This window comes from Primulina eburnea, chromosome 1 (assembly GCF_022965805.1).
Source record: "Primulina eburnea isolate SZY01 chromosome 1, ASM2296580v1, whole genome shotgun sequence".
Classification (NCBI taxonomy): Eukaryota; Viridiplantae; Streptophyta; class Magnoliopsida; order Lamiales; family Gesneriaceae; genus Primulina; species Primulina eburnea.
In genome coordinates, this window is record NC_133101.1 from 7,854,802 (window position 1) to 7,882,342 (window position 27,541).

Below are 27,541 nucleotides of genomic sequence, written 5' to 3' on the forward strand. Positions count from 1 at the left end.
GAAAAGTGTAAAAAAGTGATTAAGCGTAATTAAAACAATTTGGCAAAATCAATTCACGATTCAATTCATCCCAGGGAAAACAAAGTTCAAATGAAGAAATTTGAAGGATAACTTCATATTAAAAAAAAAAAAAAAAAAAAAAAACACCTTGTCACGACAAATATATTCGAGATAGGAATTTAGCAAATCACATGCTTGATTGTCTTCAACCAAAAATCTTATTTCGCATGAGGGTTGTGTGCGGATCGACGAGGTCGGTAAAATACCATTTCAAATTGCGTCACTTTGAGTTGTATTGGTGAGCTAATCTTCGAAGACATTATTTTGAATTAGCGCATAGAATGTCCCACAGATACAAGACAAATTAAGGGAAAAAAGAACCCTTAAATTGGTTAATGAAATCCTACCCAAGTGGGCATTGCCTCTATGAGAGGATGGATGGCCAAGATCTTGCCAAACATACAATTTCAAAAAAAAAAGTGGGTCCTACATATGCATGGACAAATCTTGACCATCCATCCTATCATGGGGCAATGCCCGCATAGGTAGGATGAAATAAACCCCTTAAATTATACTTTTTTCCCAAAAACCACAAGAATTGGAAATATTTTCCTTTTTTTTTTTTTGAAAAAAGGAGATAGAAATGGCGACCAGTAAAAACATCATAGCTCGAAAATCAAATACAACAGGATACTAAGTGGGATCTGTGTTTTTTTGTAAACTGAGGAGAACAGAACTGAATTTCCCCACAGGTCTCTCTCTTCTTTCTTAGTGGGGAAGGAAGAAGGGAATCACAGCTCCAACTATTCTGCTTCTTCCTCTTTTGCTGACTTTTGACTATTAGCCTTCCCCTCTCTCTCTCTCTCTCTCTCTCTCAAGGTTAGATTTCTTAGCAATAGTCCTATTTCTCTATTTCCTCGTTGTATAATTCTGCAAAAGTTCGGTTCTTGGAAAAATTGCGGATCTGTTAATGCTTCTCTGAGTTCAAATTTGGGTGAGCTTTTCTGAATTTCTTCTTTTTTTCATGTGAAGGTTTGTGGGTGGTGGAAATTTTTTGTTTTTGTTTTTTCAATTTTATTCGTTGTCGGTCCATTTGGGCATTTGTCTCAAAGTGGGAATTCTGGGATGTTCCACGTTTGGGTTTTCTGTACTTGATTTAGTTGATGTTGTGTCCTACAATGTTCTAAATGCTCCAAGAGTTTGGTTAATTGAGTAGTTTAGTTTGAGTTTTTATCTTTGCGATCTTAATAATTGAGGCTTAGCTTTAGTTTTCCTTGTTCTTTTACCCTGTCTTTCTGTGAAATTGTGTTGTTTTTTCGGTGGTTGAACGCTCGTGCTCTTATGAAATTTTCAGATCCAGGTAATTTGGGAGCAAATGAAGATTCTCAGGCATTTGGTTTTTCCTTTCGCTCTTCTAAGCTTGGTACGATGAATATATCAAACCTCTTGTGCAGAAGCTAAGTCATTTCACTTGACCATATTGAATTTCTGGTCGGGACATAGAAAACTCGTGCAGTTTATGTGATAATTAGAGGTTTCAGATATTTAAAGCTGTGATCTTGATAGGTGTTGTGTGATCGTTTTGAGGTTGAACTTTTGTAAGGCTGTTGCCATGAGCAAAACTGAATCATTGTTTAGTTCATGTAGTTGCTATCGAGTTGCGTGCTTGAACGAAACTATCTTAGATGCCCACGAGACTGCGAATTTGAGTGATCGGTATAATCTCGGAGCGCATTTGGGCTGGGGACAATTTGGAATCATACGGGAATGTATCGATAAGTTTAGTGGTGAGGTTCTAGCTTGCAAGTCTATTTCAAAAGATCGGTTAGTCACTCAAGAAGACGTACGAAGTATCAAACTCGAGATCGAAATTATGAGCACTTTATCAGGGCACCCTAACGTGGTTGACCTTAAAGCTGTTTACGAGGAGGAAGATTATGTGCATCTAGTGATGGAGCTTTGTGCTGGAGGTGAGCTTTTTCACAAGTTGGAGAAGCACGGAAGGTTTTCCGAGTCTGAGGCCAGGGTGCTTTTCCGACACTTGATGCAAGTGGTGATGTATTGTCATGATAAGGGTGTTGTTCATCGAGATTTGAAGCCAGAGAACATCCTCTTAGCAACAAAATCCTCTTCTTCACCGATAAAACTGGCCGATTTTGGCCTTGCAACCTACATAAAACCAGGTTGAGTGACGACTTACTTGGCTTCCCTGTTTAGTCTTGCTGATTATTTTGTTGACAAATATTTCCGGATACTTTTGTTTTTCCTTTCTCGAGAACAGGACAGAAGTTACATGGTAAGGTTGGTAGTCCATTCTATATAGCCCCAGAGGTTCTTGCCGGAGGATATGATCAGGCTGCTGATGTATGGAGTTCTGGTGTGATTTTATACATTCTTCTGAGTGGGATACCACCGTTTTGGGGGAAAACAAAGTCCAGGATCTTTGATGCTGTTCGGGCTGCAGACTTGAGATTTCAGTCGAATCCATGGGATTTCATTTCTGATTCGGCAAAGCAATTGATAACAGGAATGCTTTGTAGGGACATGTCGAATCGGCTTACTGCACAGCAGGTTCTAGGTATGTTTATGTATTCTCTCTCTTTGATTGTTACTGTTCCCTCTCGTTTTTAATATCTCAATTTTTTTTGTCCTTTTATGTAGTATTTCATCCTTTTTGTAGAATACTAGAGATTACATTTAGATTTTTTGTAGAAGCTAGTTGATCGAAATATGAGATCTGAAGTAATTAATGTAAATAGCCTTACAGCACACGTGCACGCATGCGTGTATATAATATAATATTACGTTTTTTACGATTAATATGTTTTTATTTTAAAAATTATTAGTTTAGTTATGATTTTTTTACTTTTCGATTGATAAACAAATTGAAAATTTATTTATCGTAGGAGCTAGTTGAGAATTAAGATGGAAAAATTGGTGAAATATGCTAAAATTATTAATAAGTACATGGAAGGAGATCTTCATATCAAATGTAATATTGGGGGTTAAAATCGGAAAGAAAGTCGGTATCCTATGTCATACAAAAAGTAGTTATTCTAGTAGGCTCAACTGTTATAACCAGCGGTCGAAGTATAGATATGATTGTTGAAAAGGATCAATCTTGTACTCAACCTTATAACCATTTGTAAACTGTGTTCATTCTATGACGAATTTTTACAGATCATTCTTGGGTGAAAAATACAATGCCACTTTTCAGAGATCTAAGTAAACGAAGTGAGCAACATTGTGGACTGGATTCTGAGAATGACCTTGTTTCCCCATATGCCATGACAAGATGTCAAGATATTAGTTTTGGAATTGGATCGCCCAACAGTTGTGAAATTATGTCACCAACATTCACATGCAAGTCGTCGTTTTCTTCATTCATGGTAAACCCGCCGACGCCTTTGTCGGAAACTTGTGGGTTTTCTTTCCGTAGTAGTGCCGGAACAAATACCATGGAATTTTCTATGTCTGTCATTGCGCTGCCAAGCTTTGCTTTTTTCAAACAGAGCTTTGTGGTTAAACACGAGGGTGATGATTTGGATACAGCGGAAAATTCATCAGGACTTCACTTAATTCCTCGAGGTAATTGTTTAGTCTCTTTACACTCCCGAGTAAATGGCTTGACAACACCTAAGGTTTGCTCTAATTACAACCTCCTAAGGTTGAATAATTACGACTTGCAGAGATTTTGTCTCAAACACACTTAAAATTTGAGTAGTGCCTCTTGATAATCTGATAAGACTTCCTACATTGATAACCCCCCTCAAGGTTCAAACCTTAATACGGGTCTACAATCTATATGTTTAAACCAAGTGTTAAGACGGTGTCGGTTTAACGTGACCATAGACTTATTGGGGAAAGTGGGAAACAGAACCTTGTATTTGTGCTAATCAACTTGTTACTTTGGCAAATCTAGAGGAGTTTTCCTTTACCCCAATCTCTTCTTACTACTTGCAGATGGAGACATGGACTTGAAACCAGTTGAGGTCAGAAAGAGTGCATCTGATGGGGCTCGAACATTAGGTCTCCACAGCAGAAGGAACCACACAATTAGCCTCGGTGAGTTCGAGCAACTTGATGTCATGGTGACAGAGTCAGTTATTCGATGGGCGTCATGCACTCATCTCCCCACAGCCAACTCACTTAGATCCTCACTCGTTTGTTAAAAGATTGAACCAACTAGGTTTCAGGATAGCTAAACTAGGGGTAGTCGAGCCAAGATAGTGTGAGTAATGTTTCCTTTGCTGATGAAAGGTTTCCGTGGTTAAAGAAAATTCTTGTTACCGAGTAACTGCCGCATGGACAGAACTAGCTCTAGCTAGTTCACTGTAATTTTCTACATGGTGTCAAAAACTCTTGCTTGATCTTCAATGGAGTTGGTTATTTCATCTCCATTACTGCGAGTCTTCCATTTCGTCATGATTTACATGGATAAACTGCTTCGTCATTGAATAGTGCACAACTGGTTGAAGTTGGCGCAAGGAAATTATCTCCCTCTTGCATGGTCCTCCCCATCATTCATTCCACCTAGCACGCTAAACCTACTAATCAAGGATGGATTTCATACATATCTAAGAGAGGAGAATTTATATATTTTTTTCAGTAGAACATATGTAACCATGAATAAGAGTAGGTCGACGGTCTCGTGGTTCTATATCCGTAATACGAGTTGATCAGATCCATATCTACAATGAAAAAGTAATCTTTTTGACATAAAAAATAAATTTTTTATAAAAAAATTTCATGGATAGTATCAGATATTTTTTTTTCCATAAAATTGATCCGTGAGAAAATTTCATAGTATTTTTTCATAATAATTACATAATAAATTTTGTATTTTAAGAATTTAGACTATCATTATATAAAAAAGAAATATTATCGATATGATCTTGAAACTTGAGCCACTTCTGTTTTAATGCGATTAAGACAGAAATCAAATACTGACTCGAACTTGTCCTCGACTCAGTTTAATTTTATTGTAAAGTGTCATTCTTCCCTTTCTTTATGGACAATGAACTAAAAATCGTGATTTGAACTGAATCTAAATCTTAATCTGTAACTAGTGAAAGGAGTTTGTTAGCCGCAATAATGGATTGTTTTGACATTAGGAGCATTAGAGTGGATGCTTGAAATGGATTGTGATGGGTAGCCACTAATATGTGAGCAATATATAAACCACATAAATATTGTATTTTAATACCAGAAAGCTCTTGGTGATTTTTGGTCTGAAATGTCTAAATTTTGTCCACTCCATTATGAGGATGAGGTTCATTACAGAAGCACAATGAATTGTATAATCTCCAAGTTGGAAGTTTAGGGTCAGAAATCTCTTTATTGCCACCTGAAAACTGAGCAGTTTCTTGCCCATTTTAAGTGTACAAAAGCTTTCTCCATTTTCTTGTTTTTTATGGGTATATTTGGGTTTCAAATAGAGAACAGCTGCTGTGAGAGTTCAAAGTGAAAGAAATCTGGACTTTGTGAAGAATATTCATAGGAAATGTGAATTTTATTTCTCAAAAATACATTAAAATCGTCCGTTGAAACAAAGTTAATGAATTTTTGCTTGCATTATTTATATTTTAAATTATCGAACTTAAGCGCATTTGAATGTATTTTGATACATAAATATATTCAATATTAAATAAGCTAAAAAATGGAACTCAAATTTGAACTTTTAATCAAGTTGAATTTGAGCTTAAATTGCTTCATTATTAGAAATTCAAGATGGCTAAAAAACGTCTTAGTCAAATATAAAAGAATATGTGATATTAATCCATTCCATTTATTTGCCAAAAACCCGTTGCCATGTTTTTGTTTTTGTTTTCCACAAACCATTTCTTTAATTTAAAAAAAAGTCTCTTGACTAATTCACACTTATTTGATTTGACAACACAAAAATGAAATCATAATTAATCATGGTGGAAGCATTACATATGATTCCTAACCATTCAACCCATAATGCTAAAATTACAACTTTCACAATATTAACATGACAAACAAATCTTGGCACAATGCCATCAAGCAAGAGTATACTCATTAAAAGCTAAAAATATAATCCGTAATATTCGAGGCAAAAAAAAAAGTCAGCACAAAATTTTAATAAAATACAGCATAGAATAATGAATAATGATCACTCAAATGCAAGTCTTTGAGTGCCAACCAAAGAAGCATACTGATCATTCTTTTCTAACAACTCAAGGTGTGTCCCTAGTTCAGAAATCTTCCCATCCGAACACACAGCAATTTGACCGGCACTCTGAACGGTGCTCAATCTGTGGGCGATTACTAATGTTGTTCGTCCCTTCATTAGGACATTCAAGGCATCCTGAACGAGGCGTTCACTAACAGTGTCTAAGGCACTCGTTGCCTGCAGCAAAATCGAAAAATGTTCAAATAGGGTGCCGTATAATCTGTTTTTCAAGGACCAACTTAGAATAAGGAGACAAGAAAATTTTGGTCACAGATACGTATACCTCATCAAGGATCAAGATTGGAGCATTCTTCAGAAGGGCCCTTGCAATCGCAATCCTCTGGAACATAAAAGTGGGATTAATGCTATAAATGTTTCCAAAGTGAGTGGATGTTAAGTGTGCACAGCAAGCCTGATGATCCCTGCTCGATTAGTATTCACCAGGGCAAAAGTTTTTGTTCATAGTGAGCTGCTTGTTTATTAGTGCTCAAGCTGCAAAACCTCAACCTCAAGTTCGAAAAATCTTACATAAGCTTGAGTTTGAGCTCGAAATGGAAACTTATAGAACCTAGGCTCTAGCTCGATCCATTCACAGCATCGGCATAACAAGTGACAGTGTGTGCTAGAAAGAGAATGAATTAACAGTTATACCTGTCTTTGTCCTCCACTTAACAAACCCCCACGCTCCCCGACTAGTGTGTCGTAACCCTTCAGTAAAACGAAGGATCAAGAAAAAACCGAGAAATATAAATATTTACTAATGCGAGGTACCAGATGTGGCTCACCTGAGGCAATGAGATTATAAAATCGTGAACGTTTGCTGCCTTGGCAGCTTTTATCACATCCTCCTTGGAAACATATTCGTCTGGCAGACCATAAGCTATGTTTTCTCCAACAGACACAGAGAATAGAACAGGTTCCTACAGCCAGTTTAAATTATTTTTAAAATTCAAACTAATTCAGATGCAACCATAAAATTTCAGCCACCTGACCAAAATCAGATGAAACATAGAAAATTTAACTAGAAAAGATCTGGAGAGATACTTGATTCACTATGGAAACGACACGAGCCCATTCACTTTTATCAAACGATCGCAAATCCTCCCCAGCAACAGTTATGCGGCCACTGGTTGGCTGAATAATCAGAAGCTCATTCTCCAGTTATTTATGTATATTTTCATATATAAAGTGGTATTTTAATATATTTTATACTTTATACAGTGGATCTAACCTCATAAAAGCGAGATAAGAGCTGAACGACTGTACTTTTGCCTGCACCACTGGGGCCGACTAAAGCAGTCACTGTGCCACATTTTAACTTAAGAGTGAGCCCTTTAAGTATTTCCACGTCCGGCCTTAGAGGGTAAGAGAAATGAAGTTCTGAAAAATGAAACAAAATTTTTTGAGAGTCGAACGGTTTGAATTTTACCAGAATAAAAGTATGCTCATGTACAAACATGCAGTTATGGGTCTTAAGAAAATTTCTTGTTATTCAAAGATATTTGGGGCGTGCTAAGGTGTAAATAGGGATGCAGAAGAATTGAGTCAACTCGCGAGTTCTCTAAACAAGATCAGCTATTATTTGATTTGTATTTGAAATCACAGAACTAGAACTAAACAAATTGAGCTTGAGTTCAAACTCTAACAAGTCAAGTTGAACTCGAGCTAAGAGCAGTTCTTTTTCCGATCTTCAAACTGAGCTTCGATCAAGATAAAAATGATTCAAGTTTGTGCATGAATATTAAAAAGGAGTGTTCAGCTCGATTCAGTTCATTTCAAATGCAGGTGTGAATGTAGCATGAAAAACATATTGATGGTACACGAATGCTTACCTTCAAGGCAGATATCACCGGAGAATGCTAGACTACGCACATTGCTAGCAGATTTTAAGGAAGACATATACCCAATGCTCCTGTTTTGTGTCATCCCACTAGAACCATTGAGCAAAAGAGTTTCAAGATTTGAGTCATGCACTTTCCTTCTCTTCAAGTCTTTTTCTAAAGCATAAGCTAGAGCTTCATCAATTTGGGCACCAGATAAAACTGAGTTTATTCTTTCTGTAGCAGCAAAAGCTCCACGAAGATCTCCATAGGTGTTTACCACCCCTTGAACCTAGACGACATTATTGATTATCTAGTAATCTGATGTCTGGAAAAAAAAGGTAAGCATACTCACAGCAAATGTTAACGTAAAAGTGTATCCAATGAAAGAAACCATGGTTCCCACAGCTAGTTCACCCTACAAGAAACACATCAAACTTATTAGTGTAATAACGAACAGGATGTGGCTCAGATTGACAAGAAAGGATTAAATTCTTACAGATTTTACTTTGCTTCCTCCAAGACAATACAAGGCCATTAAAGAGACATAAACAGCAACCCTAGTTAGAGATTCATTGACAGACTTAAATAACCCTAGAGTTATACCACTACTCTCGTAATCAAGAACCTGTAGAATTCAACACATAGTACCTCAGTGCACCTGAGACTCGATATTTTTTAGCAGCATTCATAACAATAATTTGAACAGATCCTACCTGCCGTCCAAAAATTGACATTTGATGTTTTTCTCCGCCAAATGATCTTACCTGAAGTACGGACATCGTTATTCATATCACATAACTATGTACTAGGCGCTACTAAGGGAAGAAATCAAAATAAAAACACTTCTCTAGTATTCAAAGGTATCAAGAGCGTACTGTACGTATGGCAGCAAATGCCTCATTAACACAGTCAGCTATAGAGGCTTGGACTGATCCATGAGCTTTAAATACACTTACAGTCGTTCGCTTATACACAGCTAGAAATGTCGAATCTATTAGTGAAGTGCCCAAAAGGATATGCAAAAGAATAGAAATATGAAGACATAATTTAATTCCAAGCTCTATCAATGAATACGATCAATCATTATTAATGAATATGATCAATCATTTACAGAATAGAGGTATGAACAAAGTGTCACTTTATTCATTTTATTGGCAAGAAACTTGAAGTCCACCTAAAATTCCACATCTTTCCAAGCCGATAAAGTTAACCCTATAATCAAAGAAAGAACCCCATTTAAGGGAGAAAAAACAGAGAAACACTTACCAACTAATAAAGAAACTGAGACCATGAGTAGGCCCAAAACTGGAGCAAGCTGAGGAGAGAGAGAGAAAAGTATGCACATAGTCCCAAGGAGCTGGAAAAAGGAAATGGAAACATTTTCAAGGCTTAGTCAAAACTCCAAATAAAAAGGTTAAGATATGTACAATACACGGCTGTTTATTATAATGTATTTGTAGTTCGGAAATACAATCAGAGAAGTCAAGAATACTTATACCAACTCCGTCAACCAATCAAACAAAGGTAAGAGGTTTTATTTATTTTGACATAAATACCAAGTTCGACTGGGGTATAGTAGCTTGCCTCGGAAAGTGCCCTGAAACCTCGATCTCTTGATATATTTTCACTGACAATGTCATTGAGAGAACCCAAATCAGATGTCAACAGAGCCGTTAGTTCTCCGACCTAAAAGGAGTACACCAGAGTCAGCTACCGAAACAAGTGGATGGCAGTGGAAATGAAGTAAAACATGTTAAGTGGAGAAAATTTGAAAACATGAAAAAGATAAAGATGAAAATATTTGAAAGTTACGTAGTGAGCAGTGAATATCAAATATTAATTACCAAAACCACCATATTAAAGACAATAATTTTCAACAGAAGATTACAAAAATATACCAGGAATCCAGTTCACTGAAATGTTGTAAATTTTTAAAAACTTATTTTGTATAAGATCATTTGAATCACCAATTAAATAACTGAATGAATTAAAATACAAGACATTGAAGAATCATGCATGTGTACCTTGTACCTGTCGAAAAACTCCATCTGCGAGTACAAATTAAAGCATTAATGAGAAATTATATAAGATACATTATTTCATTTTTTCATTAAATACTTGAGAAAAACACTCTTCATTTAAGGAAATGCAAATGGTAGAATCTTTTTTTCAGCAAGCTAATATGAACACATGTGAGAGTTATCACAATAACAAAGGATTACGATTTACCTTCTGGATCAACATCCTTTGAAATATTTGAGCTCTTAAGCTGGTCAAAACCTTCTCCCATATTGCACTCATGTTTATCACAAATATGACCGTACAAATCGGCTCAAATATGTATAGGATTCCTACTCTACTCAGCACGTTCCAGATAGACTCCTGTCTTGCCCCTATCAGTACTTCGAAGAATCTCCCTAAAACAACATCCCATTCAACGTGCACAACATTTGTCACTTTCAATTTTGAATACCAATCTATAGTACTTGAATCCATGCGTTTCTTTTTTAATCATAACAAAATATGCAACAAAATAATCAGAGGAAACTAACAAAATAGTATTTTAAGTCTTTCCATATAAGCATCACACGAACTTGTGTTCTATTGATTTCTATCTTCTTATGATATAGAAAGCAATTATTTGAATAAAGAGCCAATATCATAAAATGCCAATAGAAGTGCCAGGAAAAATGAGTAAGCCACAAGAGAATCAAGATCCTCAATATAACCGAAAACAAAAAAAAAGTGCCGAATAATTCATATGATTTCTATGAAATCTCTTAACTAAACAATCATGTGTACTAAATACCATATTTCAAGAGTCCCTTATGGATGAACAATCAAGCGATGCAGTGCCTTCTCATGCGATAGTAAAGAAAAGAATCGTCATTAATTTTAAATTACTTATCCGAATCCTAAACATTCCATTATACCTGACAAAACAGGCATAGCAAGCATGCAAATAGAGCCACCAAAAAGAGTGATAACAGAAGCCAAGACTCTCCATTTATGCCGCAGAACGAGGTTCAACAAAATCCCCCAACTTATCACATAAATGGGACGGAGCTCCACAACCTCGGATTCCTCGATTCTTGGTTCATTTTCTGGCACGATTGCGTCAAATGCGCCCGAAACATAGGCGTGGCCGGTGATTCTTGACGGCAGCTTTCTTGACCTCTGACCAGATTTTGACCAAAAAATCGAAGTGGGTGGTGAGGGAATTCTCCTAGGTTTGAGATTCTCAGTGAGATTAAGGTTGATCCTAGGTGGTTTCTGGGTGAGGAAGTGCTTTGGGGTGGAGTAGTTGAGGGGAGGAGCTAATGGAGCAGCTGCCATTTTTGGTTGGTGCTGTGTTCCATGCGTCTTAACGGTAATTCTATTTATAATTGTATTTTAAAGCATTTTTTTTTACAACAAAACAGCTTAATTTCCACGTGAAATATAGAACTCATTTTTCTACTTCAAATTTATCATAAAAATCCATTTTTTAAATATATTTTCTAATTTTATTTAATCAAGTTTCCATTTGTGTATTCATAATATATTACATATTATTTTACATTTACTCATTAATAATTTATTCACTTGATAACTAAAGCAGTTTATTTCTTCCGCAAGAAATTTTCAATTATTCATTCCCAAGTCAACATTTTAATTCATGACTTATGTCCGAATATATTATTTTCTTGCTCATTCCATGTTTTTTAAAAAAACAAACAAACAAACAAAAAATAACAATTCCCATAGACTTAAAACAAAATCGAAGTTTATATATTTGTCAATAAATAAAAGAAAATAATCAATATACAAAAAGTCATGCTCTGAACTAATAAATTCAAAACCAAAATATGAGCAACTTCATTCGCTTAACGGGTAAACGCTGAACATGAAAACTTGAAAAACTCGATCCAAGAAGGCAAATAAAGGATTATATAGCTTCATCATCAGCATAATGAAGCCAGAGAGTCAGTTTCGAAGATTATATATTGTCATTGCAGTTAAGAACTAACAAGAAGCTTTCCCTTTGTTGCCAAAAGTTCTGCGACATGAACTGAAAATATTCCATCCAAGCACAAAGACTGTGAGTTTAAATAAAATTTATTTAATTATATCATAATTTAGTTATAAATTTTTTGGGCATAAAAAATGTATTTGAGATCAACCTACCTAAATTAGAGAAGAGACTCGAACTTGAGTTGTTTACCGAGAGAAAATAAATGAGACCAATGAAGTTAAAGCTCGACCTCACAATTTCACATCATCATCATGTATGAAATCTTTAATATTTCATCATCTCCAATATATAAAATTGTTTTTTTTTTCACACATATTCAAAAATCATTGAAAAAACAAATTTTACAAACAAATTTTCTATTTTATCACTCCTTATTCATTTAAAAATAGTTATCATATTTTTCGAACTTAGTTAATAAGGTTATATTAGTAAAAAAAACAAAGAAATTACAAGTAAACGTAAAAATCGAGTTATATATTTGAAATAACAAAAAATTTAAATGAAATCTATATAATTGGGAGAGAATAATTCTTGAATTACTTTAGAAAACCTTCATTAAAGGTTGGAATAGGCTGAACAGAGATATTTGGTTTATCGAGATTAATTAATCTTCATCGACCAATCAAAACACGCCAAAAGGCCAATTGTAATGTACTGCATTGGAAAGAAATGTAGAGGATGAAGTAGTAGCTGTTCTTCAATCTCCTGCGCAGTACGCCTCTTTCTTCGTTGCTATCACGTCCTTAGACACTCAAAAAACGGAGAAATTTGTAAGATAAACTTGGTCAATCCAGACTAAAAATATCAGAGTAATCGAAAGATTCAATCTTGATGCAGTTTTGTTACAACCCTATTGGGGCGTTGATCAATCGCTATAAAATCTTTGTTTTTTTCTGTGGAAAAAGCTCATCTTTCGAAAGCCCATTACTTTAGCGAATTAACTTTTACATCTTTTGTTTCGGTTCACGGCGCTAAGGGTGTGCACGAATCTGATGGCACGACGTTCTTCTGCTCTTTTCTTGGTATCCCTCTTGTGCTTTACAGGATTGCTCAGCGCAAGCCCCGGTGACGCTGATCCGATTTACCGGTAAGCTATAGAAAGATTGTATCAATAAGCTTCCATTTTTGTGCCTTAAAACTTGATATTAGTTCACGTTTCGAATTGTGTACATATTCTTGGTTGGTGTACATCTTTTATTTGTAGTGTTGAATGTTTGTACTATTGAGTTTGGAGTAGAATCAGTGAATTAAGTGAAATAGTTTGTAATTATAAGAGTTACTGGAGCTCTCGAAGGTGGGGCTATTTCTGGGTTAGCTTGCAGCTGATTGCTTTTGAAATTGCGGCTGTCTCATTTGTAGTAAATTTGGAATTCTGGGAAGTAGAAATCTAATCATACTAGTTGGTGTGGCTGTTTCCTGCAAATGTGTTTTTGGTGCACTCTTAAGATTGGAATTTTTTTAAGCAAGTCTTATATGAAGGTACAACAAATCCAAAAAAGTTAAAAATAATAGTAATTCATTATTTATAAAGCACATTTTCGATTATATGTGATGAAAGTCTCTTAAGACTTTTGGGTTCTATCTTACCATCTCAAGACACTGTACTTCCATTAAGTACGTACCTTTCCTTGTGATTAGGCTTTAGAATACCAGTATGTCTTAGTGCACTTGCAATTATAGTAATTGTGGGTAGATGGAGTTTCAGAGAATTTGAATTAGCTTGTCAAGTAATAAAGACTTGTTTACAAAGCAGTGTCTTACTTCACGATACCAGTTAAACTTTTCGATGGATTTTTGGGTTATTGATGAAGCATAAACCATACTTGACAAAAAAAGTGCTTATATAAAATTTACCTTTTTGAATAACATGGCCACATGCTCAAGTGTTTCGGGTAGTAAGTTGACTGGTAATTCAGATCCGGGCATCTGCATTCCACTTCCTAGTGACCCACTCAAATCTTCTTTGATGAATTTTTGATATGTCATAACATAGCCTTGTCTGCATTTTATACTTGATCTTTAAATAATCTTTCATTCCTTATAAATTTTCCACTCCTAAATTGATGAATTTGCCCTTTCTCTGCACTTTGTTGGGAATCTGTTATATTCTCCGATTTGAAACAATTTCTTATATCAAAAAAAGGAAATAACAACTCTTGTTACAACTTCTTTCTCTCACACTAACAAACTGTTAGTGACTCACTCACTCTTTATCAACTGAATGCCCTTCTAGTTTCCCCCTCTCCTCTCTTTATACATTTTTCTCTCGTATCCCCCCTTCCCTTTCCTAACGTATACATTTATGATCTTGGGCCTACACTTATTTTTCTCCTCTACCAATGGGCTGGTTAATCCAGTAGCCTCTGGGCCCAATGTGTTTGGGTCCATAACATGCCCGGCCTCTTCAAGATTCGCCTTGTCCTCAAGGCGAAACTCTGGAAACTGTGCTGTGAAATCTTCTTTGTCTTCCCAGGTTGCCTCTTCACTTATTCTTCCTTTCCATTTTACTAATATCTGTTGGCACTCCTGTCCCTTCTTGTTTTTTGTTCTTTCGGCTAGCACTCCCTCTGGTTCAAAATTGAGGAACAAGTCATTGTCTACTTCTCTTGGTAACTTAACTTCATTCGAGCCTCGCCCCACTGCCTTTTTTAGACAAGATACATGAAATACTGGATGTATCTTAGACCCGTCCGGTAGTTTCAGTCGGTAGGCTACTTGTCCCACCTTCTTCAATACTCGATAAGGCCCATAGTACCTTGCTGCTAACTTCTGGAAAACCCGTGTACTAACAGAATTTTGGCGGTGTGGCCGTAACTTCAGATACACCACGTCGCCTTCTTGATAATGGACCTCGCGACGTTTTCTGTTAGCATATTTGGTCATGCGTTGTTGGGCCCTCTTTAAATTGTATTTAAGCTGCCTTAGCAACTCATCCCTATCCTCCAAAGCATGGGATACTGCTGACACCTTAGTTTCCCCTGGAAGAAACTTAATGAGAGTTGGGGGCTTTCTTCCATACACTACTTCGAATGGTGTCATTCCAGCCGCAGTTTGATAGGAAGTATTGTACCAATACTCGGCCCAATGTACCCATTGTGACCAACCCTTGGGTTGTTCTGAACAAAAACAACGGAGGTATGTCTCAACACATTTGTTTAATGCTTCACTCTGCCCATCTGTTTCCGGGTGGTATGCCGAGCTCATTTTAAGGCGAGTCCCTTGCAGTTTAAACAATTCTGACCAAAATAGACTCATGAACACTGCATCCCTATCGCTGACAATAGTTTTAGGAACCCCATGCAGCTTAATCACGTTATGTGCGAAAATTTCGGCCACTGAGCAAGCCGTGTATGGGTGCTTAAGAAGTAAGAAGTGCCCATACTTGGAAAGTCTGTCAATCACTACCAAAATTACTTCAAACCCCTTTGACTTAGGCAGCCCTGTGATAAAATCCATAGCCAAATCTTCCCAAATGGCCTCTGGAACAGCCAAAGGTTGCAGCAATCCAGCCGGTGTAGTAGTTTCATATTTGTGTTTTTGACATACGTCACATTCAGCTACAAATTTGTATACATCCTTCTTCATTCCTGACCAAAAGAAGTTGCTTGCAATTCTTTTATACATCCTGAGGGCTCCCGAATGTCCCCCAGCAGGAGTGGCGTGGAACTCCCTCAGTAGTGTAGTAACCCACTGCGATGTCCGAGGGATAACTATTCTTCCCTTAAATAGCAAACATCCATTAACCACTGAGTAATGTTTGCCACTGTTTTGATCCATGTTCACAGCCTCTATGATCTTCTTACAGTTTGGGTCATTTTCCACTGCTTCCTTAATCTCTCGTGCACCCATCCATTCTGCTGTGGTGAGTGCAGCTAAAGTGCCGATGTCCTCCCTCCTTGACAAAGCATCGGCTGCTCCATTTTCGGCCCCAGCCCTATGCTTTATCTCAAACTCATACCCAAGTAACTTAGCCAACCAATATTGCTGGTCTGGCGTGGCTATACGTTGTTGCAACAGATTTTTCAATGGTTTGTGATCCGTTACCACCTGGAATTTGCGCCCCAGAAGATAGTGACGCCAATGTTGTACTGCCAACACTAGTGCCATCAGTTCCCTTTCATAGGTTGACTTAGTCAATGCTCGATCTGCCAAAGCCTTGCTATAAAAAGCTATAGGCCTTCCCTCCTTAGCTAGTACTGCCCCTACTCCCGTTCCGGATGCATCGCATTCTATTACAAACTCTTTAGAAAAGTCGGGCATCTTCAATACTGGGGCAGTCACCACTGCTTGTTTCAGTAGCTCAAAAGCTTCTTGAGCATTTTCATTCCACCCAAAATTATTCTTTTTCAATTGTTCAGTAAGCGGTCTCGCCATCCTCCCGTAATTTTTAATGAATTTCCGATAGTATCCAGTGAGTCCCAAGAATCCCCTCAACCCTTTTGTATTTTGTGGTTGTGGCCATTGCACTACACTTTCAACCTTACTAGGATCCACCATGACCCCATGAGTCGTGATGATATGCCCCAAATATTCCACTTGTTTCAACCCAAATTGGCATTTTTTTCTGTTTAAAACCAGCTGATGTTGCTGTAGCAATGCTAGCACTAATTCAACCTGTTGTATATGTTCCTCCCAACTTTGGCTGTAGATCAAAACATCGTCAAAGAAAACTAATACGAATTTTCGCAAATAAGGGCGAAATACCTCGTTCATGGTTGCTTGGAATGTGGCCGGAGCGTTTTTTAGCCCAAAAGGCATGACTAAAAACTCGTAGTGGCCTTCATGCGTCCTGAACGCTGTTTTGTGTATGTCAGTGGCTCGAACCCGGATCTGGTGGTACCCTGATTTGAGGTCCAGCTTAGTGAAAAACATTGCGCCATATAACTCATCAAACAGTTCCTCCACCACCGGAATGGGATATTTATCAGCCACGGTAATTTCATTCAATGCGCGGTAGTCAACGCAGAAACGCCAACTCCCATCTTTTTTTTTTACTAGGATAACCGGGCTCGAGTAAGGGCTGTTGCTGACTTGGATCACCCCTGATGTAAGCATCTCTTTCACCATACGTTCAATCTCATCCTTCTGGTTGTGTGCATAGCGATAAGGCCTTACTGAGACTGGTCCGCATCCCTCTTTTGTACAGATAGCATGATCCTGCTGCCTACAAGGGGGTAGTCCACATGGTTCGTGGAATAACACCTCGTACTTGGCAAGGAGATTGCTCATTGCTTCCTCCTCAATTCCCCTCTTGTCGGCCCCTCCCTTCTTTTCTCCATTCCATTTGATCAATATTGCTCCACAAAACTCCACCTCCCCCACCTTGGATATCCCTTTGAATGAGACCAGGGATCGGCTGAGGGTTGGATCCCCCTTTAGTACCACTGTTTGATCACCCCAGCTAAATTTCATCTCTATCTTTCCCCAATTCAACAGAACATCTCCTAGAGTTCGCAGCCAATCAACTCCCAGAATAAGATCAATCCCTCCTAATTCAAACAAATACCCTTCGATCTGAATTTGACATTGTCCCATGTCCACCTCCAATCCCCTGCATACCCCCTGACATGACACCCGACAGCCATCCCCTAGACACACTCCAAAAAACACACTCCTGTCACATACCAGTCCCAATTCAGCAATTAATTTTTTTGAGACGAAGTTGTGGCTCGCCCCACTGTCAACCATGGCTATCACTTCTCTGCCCGCCACCTTTGCTCTCATTTTCAGGGTTTGCGGATGGTTGATGCCATTAACAGAATATAATGGCAGTTCTAAGGTGTTATATTCAACGTGTGGTTCTCCTTCATCCCCTGCTTCCCGCACCACTTCGTCCTTCTGCTCCTCTAACTCGATCTGTTCCCACTCTCCGTCCTCCCCTTCCTCCTCCGCCAAGATCGTCACTCTCAAACTTTTGTTGACACATCGATGCATGGGATGGTAAGGTTCTCCACACTTAAAGCATAACCCCTTTTCTCGCCGGTGTAAGAACTCTTGATGAGATACCACCCTACCATCTCGATTTTTTTGGTATGGTGGTATCCTGCCTGCCCCGCCACCGCGATCACTTCCACCACTTCCTCCAGCGATGCCCCGCGACCCACTACCGTGAGATTGCTGTGTAAATGGGCTGCGCAACCGTTGTTCGCCTGGATTGACAGCCCCTATGTTAACGTTGGGCTGTGAGAAATTTTTATTGCGGTCTCTATCATGCACTGGATTTTGATTGGCCCAGCCCATGTTAGTCACCACCCTTTGTGTATACCCCAGGCCCGATCCACTCTTATTTCTTCCCCTATCCACCGTCGTCCCGTATAATTCCTTCTCCAATCCTCTTGCCAGCATCATTGCACGATCCACCGTCCGGGGAGCATGTACGATCATCCTCCGTCTTATCTCCTCCCTCAACCCACTCATGAAGTAGCCCAAACACTGATCCTCCTGGACATCCCCCAACTGCGCTACCAACATTTCAAAACGCTCGATGTAAGCGTCAATCGCCTGTTGGCCTTGTTGTAACGATGCGATGAGTTCGAAGGGATTTGCGTCATATCCACTATAACGTTTGATCAGCTACTCCGCGAACCTATCCCAGTTCAAGTTCGGGACTCGCACCTTCATCCACCGAAACCAGTGCACCGTGGTCCCTTGCATACAGATGTAAGCCAATTTGAGCTTACACTCCACGGGTGTCTCATGGACTTCAAAATACTGTTCTATCCTCCCCAACCATCCCAGTGGATCCTCTCCTTCAAACCCAGGTAACTCAATTTTTCTTAATGCTACCTTCACTTCTTCCGCCACCTCCGCCCGTCCCCCTACCTGGCGCGCCACACTCTCGTCCTTCTCTGGCACCTCACTTCCTGCCGCATGCTGCTCACCACCTTCGTTACTCATTGTCGCCGCTCTGCCTTGTGCCTTAATAATATGTTCCATCATCTCCTTCAGGCTCAATAATCCTTCCACAGCTTTGTCGATTTTTTCCAATCGGCCATGTACTTGCGTCATGTTGTCTTGCATCCCCATCATTGTTTTTTCCATGCTTTCGATCTTTGCTTCAGAACGTGTGCTGGCCATGTATTCTTCCTCTCAATCGGATCCGGCAGGTCGGACCAGTTTGTTATATTCTCCGATTTGAAACAATTTCTTATATCATAAAAAGGAAATAACAACTCTTGATACAACTTCTTTCTCTCACACTAACAAACTGTTAGTGACTCACTCACTCTTTATCAACTGAATGCCCTTCTAGTTTCCCCCTCTCCTCTCTTTATACATTTTTCTCTCGTATCCCCCCCTTCCCTTTCCTAACGTATACATTTATGATCTTGGGCCTAGACTTATTTTTCTCCTCTACCAATGGGCTGGTTGATCCAGTAGCCTCTGGGCCCAATGTGTTTGGGTCCATAACAGAATCGCATATGAGAGTGAAAGATGGAGTATTTTGATTTCCTCTTTTGAAAACAAATTCAGTCAAGAATACCTGTACAACTATGATTATGTTTATTGACACTCACCTTTGCTCAAGGCACAAACCATGCACCTAGGTGTGGCTTACATGTGCTAAGTGCACCTTAAATGTTGGAGTTGCAAGCTAAGGTGAAAAACAATTAAAAATGACATTTAGGAGTGAATTCACATGGATTCAGTAATTTTTTATCTAAATAAATTATAAAGGACTATAATATACTTCCGAAGAAGTTTCAAAAAGAACTCCTTGTGTTCAGCTTGAGCTTTGTGGTTGTGTTGTTATGCTCAAGATATCCATGAATAAATAGGAGAACTTCTAACCAGATCAAAACTACTGCATGATATTTTATATTCAGTTCACAATGTGGCCTGTTCTTGCATTTCGATTGATCACATTTGGTTTCAGTCTTGAACTTTTTGGCTCAGGTAGAAATGACTTAATACACTTATGTATATGATACTAAATAGATAATCTAGAGCCTAAAACATTTAATTCTTACTTTGCATTCAGAATTAGGAATATCAAGAGCTTCTGCACGCAGCATGTGTTTGCATATTGACATCCGTTGTTCTTTATATAGCTTCTTGGAGCCATGCCTTTTAATCCTTTAAATTGAATTGAACTTCTAGGGAATGTGTTGAGAAATGTGAGAAGACTGGATGCGTGGGGGAGAAATGCTTTCAACACTGTAATTTTTCCTCTGATGGAAACAGTACTGATGGCCCATGGTATCTGCAGGAGCCACTTTATGTACAGTGGAAGCAATGGGACTGCCTTGGTGACTGCCGTTACCACTGCATGCTCTCTAGAGAAGAAGAGAGGCAGAAACTTGGATACAAGCCTGCTAAGTACCATGGGAAATGGCCATTTCGGCGTATTTATGGAATTCAGGTAAATTTGTACCCCTTTTTAAGCTCCCATTACCCTCTATTTCTAGCTGATCTATTGTCTATATATGATCAGGAACCAGTTTCTATGGCTCTCTCTGCTCTTAATCTTGCTGTGCAGTTCCATGGATGGGTGTCCTTTTTTATCCTTGTAAATTACAAACTAGCATTCAGGCCAAACAAGACCACTTACTATGAATATACAGGCTTGTGGCATATTTACGCCATTATTGCGATGAATGCCTGGTTTTGGAGTGCAGTTTTCCACACTAGGTGAGCAGCATCTTTTCCTCTGTTTGTTTCTTGTTATCATGTGACTAAGGACGAGTTTTAATGTTAAAGGGATTTTATCTCTGAATGGATGACAAATTTGGCGAGGCAAGAATTATTTCCTTAGCATTATTTACTTTTGAACCAGTGTAGATTAGTTATATATATGGATGTTGATGTAAACATTTATCAAGAAGTTAGAATCTAATTAAGTTCAAGCGCCCAATTAACTTTATGTATTAAATTCTGCAAGAGATAAATTAATTTTATAATGAACCATAAATTTTTTGTGGAAAAAAAGCAATGGACTGAATTATAGTTTTTGCTGAAGATAATGGAAAATTTAAATAACATTAACCGAAAAAAGCAGTGGACGAGTTAAAGTTTTACCACCACAATAATGTTAGCAAAGATTTTGTAAACAACCGCAAAAAATTAAGAATAATTTCTCTCCTGCTTGAAATCGTGAATTAAAATAAAATATCTCTCGATGAATTTTGTTAGACATTTTCGGGATCTTTTTCAAGAACTTCATGCAGTGTAGTTCAGGCATGTATTTTCTAAGTGATTTAGGGGAAGTTGCAACTCATTCACAGTCTTGTTCTTGATACTTTTTGGTTTGCTTATTCATGTTTAAATAACATCAAACCATATGCAGAGATGTAGATTTGACAGAGAAGCTTGACTACTCGTCTGCGGTGGCTTTACTTGGATACTCCCTTTATCTAGCCATAATAAGAGCTTCCAGTATGAGAGTGGAGGCTGCCAGAGTCATGGTCGCGGCTCCTGTTTTTGCTTTTGTGGCAACCCATATCTTATATCTAAACTTTTATCAGTTTGACTTAGGTATGCCCACTTCAACATATCATACATTGTTGATTCTAGTTTTCCATGCATATGCATGAGTGTGTACATCACCATTTTCTTGATGGATGTAAGAGATTATAAATACCTTAACTCATTCCACTCCATACCACTAATTCTCTGGATTTGCTTTTGATTCCAAGTTGTGATTTAACGTAAATAAACACTTGCTTTGCAGGATTGAACATGATAGTTTGTGTGGCAATGGCAGTGCTTCAGCTCGTTGTGTGGGCTATCTGGGCCAGCACTACTCGTCACCCCTCACGTTGGAAGATGTGGGTTGTCGTGTTTGGAGGTGCGCTCGCCGTGATGTTAGAGATGTACGACTTTCCCCCGTACTCAGGACTCGTGGATGCTCATGCTATCCGGCATGCAACCATGATACCACTTACTTATTTGTGGTGGAGTTTTGTTAGGGATGACAGCGAGTTCCGAACCTTGGTTCTTACCAAGAAAACAAAATAACATTCCGAGTTGTTCTATAAACTGTATCAACTCATTTTCGACATTATCTTTGTCCATTTATTTAGAAGTTTTTGAAATTTTTTTTTGCTCGTTTCCATGAGATCGTTTCCTTGGAACGATTGGCGATGCGGGTTTCTCTTGGTTTATGAGTAGATAGAAATTTGATTGTGGCACAAAGTTGTTTGTGTCTAAGGATTTTCTATAATGAAATGTTCTCTTCAGGTTCTATGAGAAAAGCATAGTCACACAGAGAAATTAAAGGGGTGTATTCAATGTAGTAGATTTATTGATTTTTGTGGATTTTAAAAGGTTAGATGTATTCAATTTAGACTTTTACATACTCTATAGAAGTATAGTGATATTCAAAATAAACTTTCATAGAGTTTTAAAAAGTTAAGTGATATTCAACATTGAATTTTAAAAACTATAAAAAAGTCTATAGGTGTTCAAATTTTCAATAGACTTTTAATAACTTCATGGAATTCATCAACATACAAACATTAAAGCCTAAGATACAACTATAAATTGTTAAAAATTGTATTTGGTTCAACTCAAAGATTTGGATGGATTTTTAAAACTTCTAACTCATATACAAGTTATTTATTTCTCTCTCTGATACTTTACATCATCTTTTTTATCATCTTCTCTCCTCTCGTTTATCTCTATCACTCTCTCAAATTTTGGAAATGTATCTCTATATATATTTTCATCTTTCTTTTTTTAATTTTTCATTTTTTGACTATTTGTTCATTTAATAATGTTTTATTTTAATATCATAAGAAATTATGAATTTCATAATTGATTTTGTGATTTTTAATTTATAAATTATACAAATTAATGTAATATGCAATAATAATAAAAGATGATCCAAAAAAATATCGCTTAATTCTTAATAATTGAATAGTCTCGCAACAACCATGATTGTTTAAATTCTTTTTAGCATTTTCAATTTCAATTAATATGTACGGTATGATATTTTTATACAAAATTATATCCACACAAATATTATTTCTCATGTATATTATCAATTTAAAACAAATTTACAGATTAATCAATTGATGTAGTTTAAAAAATTTACAAGCATGCATACAAATCCATATATATACACCTGTAAAGATTAAATGATTTAACTTTTAAATAAGTAAATTCATTTATTAATATAAATATTGAAAAACTATTTCAAACTCAATATGTTATATATATATTAATTAATTATTAGTTCAAAGAAATTAATAAAAAATAATATGATATAATTAAGTATAAATTTTTTAAATTCTATAAAAAAAATCGCAAAAAAATCTACATGATTCCACATAAATTTGTTTAGAAATATGTGAGATTTCATAAAAGTCAATAAAAATCTATCAAATCTATAAAAATCAATCATTTGAAAAAGTTGATAAAAATCATCAAAAATCTGAATTGAATACATCTCACCAAAATTACAAAACCGATTATCCCTAAATTTTCAAACGTATAATATTAAAGATCAAAATTATTGAGAAAAAAATATATATTATAAAGATGTTAATTAGATGGCACTGCCAGGCTGTGGGGGTGACTGCCCACGGATTGTACCACGTCCTAAATTAGAGTAAAATTATAATTTAATGCTGTTCTGTAGGGGGCAAGGTACAAGTATTTAATGCTGCTGTCAGTGTTCAACACGTGTGCTTGCATACTTGTCAACAGTTTAATTATCATACTATTTTATACTACAAAACATTAAATTTTTGTGACATATTCGTACGACATATAATATATCAATATTATATATTTTTTGATAATCTCTATATTATATTATTATTATTATTTTAAAAAATTATATTATATGTTATCATATATATTACGATTATTATAGTTTAAATGATTAATTGAAAATGTTAAACGTATTGAGATATTTCAAAACTAGCTTGATATTTTTATGAGAATAATAAATATGTATAATTATTTTTATTTGTTAAAAAAGAAAGTGTTACATCCAATGTATGAATGTTGATAGTTTGAAATTTGGGCGACGAGGAATCCTCTTGTCCATTTGTATTTTTGTGTGAAATGATTTTTTGACCTGGAATTATTGGCAACCACGAAGCCACGTTTTTAAGTCTAATTATATAATAGAAAAATATAGTGGTAATGATGCGATGTAATAAAATATTTAAGTTTTTCTTTTAATCGTATTATGCAAATGTTTCACTAGAATTATATATTTTGTGTTCTTTTTAATTTTTTACCTTTTTATTTAATATTTGAGATATTAATGAATGCCAAAGTGAACGAATTTTTTTGCCCAAATTTTGGTCCAATAACAAGCATGAATCATTATTTACTAAAATAAATAAACAAAGCATTATTATTAAAAATAAGGAACCCACAAAATAAAATTAATTAAGTTTTATATTGACCAAAAGTGGAATTAGGTATGCTTTCGACTTCTCATTTTGAGCCGCTTTCGGAACAGTTCTTACCATGTAATTAACTGACCATTTAGTTTTAGCTTTTGTAAAATATTTAAGGTGACAATTCAAATGCCAATCCTTAATATTACATAAATATATGGTCGTATTTATAGGCACAAATTAAGAAAATTTAATAAAAATTTCTATCGATACAATTTAAACTCGACAAGATTTACTATGTAAATATTTTCTCAGGAATCGTATTGTTCTGATAAAATCGAAAAACCGGTTTCGAGAAACTAGGCATAAATAAATTGAACAAAAATTTGTGTAAGACGGTCTCACATGTATTTTGTGAGACATATATCTTATTTGAGTCATCTATGAAAAAAATTACATAATAATATTACTTTTTATTGTGAATATCGATATGGTTGACTCGTCTCAAGATTCATGAGACCGTCTCACAAGAAACTTACTCAATAAATTGAAGCTCAATAACAATCATATTGATCTTGATAAATTAATACAATTATTTGCTAAATTCATGTCGGCTCCCTTGTTGAATTAATGAGAAGGGCCCTTAGGGAAACATCTTGTAGAAATTATTCATGATGAAACCTCTTCTTTTTGTTAGGTCTAAAGTTGGTACATTCATATGTGTGTGTGACAAATACCATATATATATATATATATATATATATATATATATTAAGTATGAGGCCCTAATAATAACCGCTCTATGAGGATACCACTTTCTTTCCTGTTTTACTATTTTTAATTTTTTATATTTACTATTTATTATTTTATTATAGTTGAGCCCCTAATAATAACCGTTCTATGAGGACACCAACTTTCTTTCCTATTTTATCCTTTCTCATTTTTTATATTATAATTTTTCTTAATATTATATTCACCGTCATAAAGAAACTGCTCACATGAAAAATAATATTATTTCTTCTCTAAACTAGCCACCGTGAAAAATAAATTCTCTTCTTTATGTTGTGACGTCATTATGTTGTAATATCATGAATATTTAATATATTATACACATGTATTCAGGAAACACGCAACGTGTGTGCCACAGTTACTAGTATATATAAAGGTTGTTTGTAACCCATGACGATGGTTCTCAGTTAAATATATTATTGGAAATGAAAAATTATTATTAGTAAGCAGTCATTGCTTCCAGCTGCCTTTTTATTTTTCTTTAACTTGTAATTTTAGACTACATTATTAATTAATTACTAGTTGGTGGGTTTACCCGATATATATTCTTAAACTTATTATTTTAATGAAATCCGTCTTTAATTAATTAGAAATATAGTTAGCTTTCAAAGTAATTACGTGAAATAATATTGACCTAAGATTTATTTAATTTTCAAGAACGTTGAGTTATCGAAACAAATACATATTTGTTGTGATGATTACGTGCTAGTTTTTTTGTGTTCTAACATGTTTATTTAACTGTACTATATGATTATATTTCGTTCATATTGACTATTGAATAGAGTTGTTTTTCTTTTAGTCAAAGAAATGAAAAAAAAAATAATTTAAATCGGAGCATAACAGGCCTTCGACAATTAATCCACAACAAAACTGATATGCTCATAAAGATCCGGGTCATTGATAACCCGAGATATTAATTAGATAGTCCAGATCAGAGCCAATATGCCGGGTACTCTCCTCACTAGCCGGGTTTTTCTTCTCCTCCCGGGAAATCGATAGCACGAGCTCTAATACAAGCACTCGGGTACCTTACCTCCCGGGCTACCTCGAGAATTGCACCGCACTCAAGTGTGATTGATACGGGCTGTCTAATCTATCAGAGCAACATGGGTTTGGAGTGTTCTAGAAGTCATCAGAAACTATAGTATGGTCAGTCGATTTGCCATATTTAGTAGTTAACACTGAAAACAAGGTACCTACCACATCTTCTCCTATAAATAGCAGGTATGCATATCATTTAAGAGGTCTTAAATCTTCAAACTCTCAATCATACATATATCCTCGCATATAGCTTGTGTTCTTCATTCTTCAACCTGCTAACTTAAGTATCGGAGTGGTTACACCGGACACTCCTCCGACGCCCATTCACGAGTTTTTTTCTTGTTTGCAGGTGTTATCGAAACCATTATCTTCACTCAAATTTCTAAACACTAAATTATTATTGATTTGATCCAGTGAAGACCCTTACCCGGCTCATCCATTTCACTAAGATCACATCAAAAACCATTCGGAAGATATACATGTTACACCGGACGTTCTATTTTCGGTGTGTTTGTACAATATGATTAGTCGATCATCTCACCGTAAAATAAAAATATTGACGAATTTAACATTTTTTATTTTCAAGTGAAATGATCAACAGATCATTTTATATAAAATAAAAATCGAGAGTAAATCTCTCTATGTAATATAAGACAATAAGATCTTATGCAGGATCCAAAAGTTTCGATTCATTTAGGATCATGAGGTCCACGTATGCAGACATAACCCTAAAACCACAAATATATTGAGATTGTAAAATCTAACAGTTGACAATTGTATTAATTGGTTATTATATCTAGGCATAGTTTGGTACATGGGATAAAGGAGAGATTGATAAATAATCCTCTTTATCCCATGTTTGGTACATTTTTAAAAAGCCCATGATAATATCATTGGCCTTTGATAAATAATTTTTTAGAAGAATAAAATATCCCTTCTATTAGGTGTGATAATTTTAGTCTAATGATAAAATACATTACAAATGACTTAATTACCATCAATTTATAAATGATTTTTATAAATCTATGCTAGTAGGTATAAATTAAAATCAAATAAATATTTTATTTATTTTTATATATTATATAATATGATAATTATATAAATGAATTCGAGATAATTATATAAATAATTTTTATAAATCTCTATAAAATTATTAGTATCACTCGATTAACCTTAAAAATTGATATTTGACTTGACTCACAAAATCAAGAGCTCAATTATCATATTATATAATATATAAAATTAGGTAAAAATAAATAAATCATGCAAGCACTATCGACGCATGAGCATATAAAAAATATGAACTCAAGCAACAACTTTGAAATTATAAAATTTATTATGATAAGGTTAATTTTGTCATTACAATCTAATATATAAATTT

General features: G+C 35.9%; 3 protein-coding genes and 1 long non-coding RNA gene across 6 annotated transcripts; 2 read left to right on the top strand and 2 right to left on the bottom strand.

Moving 5' to 3' along the window:
• The first annotated feature begins 626 nt into the window (after window positions 1-626).
• On the top strand, window positions 627-4,400 carry LOC140825835 (calcium-dependent protein kinase 26-like). Of its 2 annotated transcripts, none has more exons than XM_073187839.1 (5): window positions 627-994; window positions 1,355-2,183; window positions 2,282-2,578; window positions 3,181-3,588; window positions 3,964-4,400. In XM_073187839.1, exons 2-5 carry the CDS (start codon window positions 1,613-1,615, stop codon window positions 4,170-4,172), a joined length of 1,485 nt encoding a protein of 494 aa, XP_073043940.1. In that variant the 5' UTR covers window positions 627-994; window positions 1,355-1,612; the 3' UTR covers window positions 4,173-4,400. The 2 variants fall into 2 exon arrangements, with proteins under 2 accessions (XP_073043940.1, XP_073043931.1); XM_073187830.1 differs by having other exon boundaries at window positions 627-879.
• LOC140825847 (uncharacterized) lies at window positions 4,172-4,666 on the bottom strand. The gene is made up of 2 exons (XR_012116750.1): window positions 4,467-4,666; window positions 4,172-4,411 (listed from the first exon to the last, which is right to left on the bottom strand). It is a non-coding gene; the product is annotated as an uncharacterized lncRNA (long non-coding RNA).
• A 1,281-nt stretch (window positions 4,667-5,947) lies between these two features.
• LOC140825852 (ABC transporter B family member 28-like) lies at window positions 5,948-11,381 on the bottom strand. 2 transcript variants are annotated; one of them, XM_073187855.1, is made up of 16 exons: window positions 10,953-11,381; window positions 10,249-10,436; window positions 10,044-10,067; window positions 9,604-9,705; window positions 9,286-9,376; window positions 8,895-8,995; window positions 8,733-8,783; window positions 8,516-8,644; window positions 8,372-8,434; window positions 8,029-8,308; window positions 7,428-7,576; window positions 7,241-7,330; window positions 6,982-7,116; window positions 6,848-6,904; window positions 6,480-6,536; window positions 5,948-6,373 (listed from the first exon to the last, which is right to left on the bottom strand). In XM_073187855.1, the coding sequence occupies exons 1-16, from the start codon at window positions 11,353-11,355 to the stop codon at window positions 6,137-6,139; spliced, it is 2,157 nt and encodes a 718-aa protein (XP_073043956.1). In that variant the 5' UTR covers window positions 11,356-11,381; the 3' UTR covers window positions 5,948-6,136. The 2 variants fall into 2 exon arrangements, with proteins under 2 accessions (XP_073043956.1, XP_073043963.1); XM_073187862.1 differs by lacking the exon at window positions 10,249-10,436 and having other exon boundaries at window positions 10,953-11,064.
• A 1,343-nt stretch (window positions 11,382-12,724) lies between these two features.
• Window positions 12,725-22,217, top strand: LOC140825863 (uncharacterized). The gene is made up of 5 exons (XM_073187875.1): window positions 12,725-13,121; window positions 20,135-20,396; window positions 20,469-20,665; window positions 21,321-21,508; window positions 21,705-22,217. The coding sequence occupies exons 1-5, from the start codon at window positions 13,027-13,029 to the stop codon at window positions 21,989-21,991; spliced, it is 1,029 nt and encodes a 342-aa protein (XP_073043976.1). The 5' UTR covers window positions 12,725-13,026; the 3' UTR covers window positions 21,992-22,217.
• The last annotated feature ends 5,324 nt before the right edge of the window (window positions 22,218-27,541 follow it).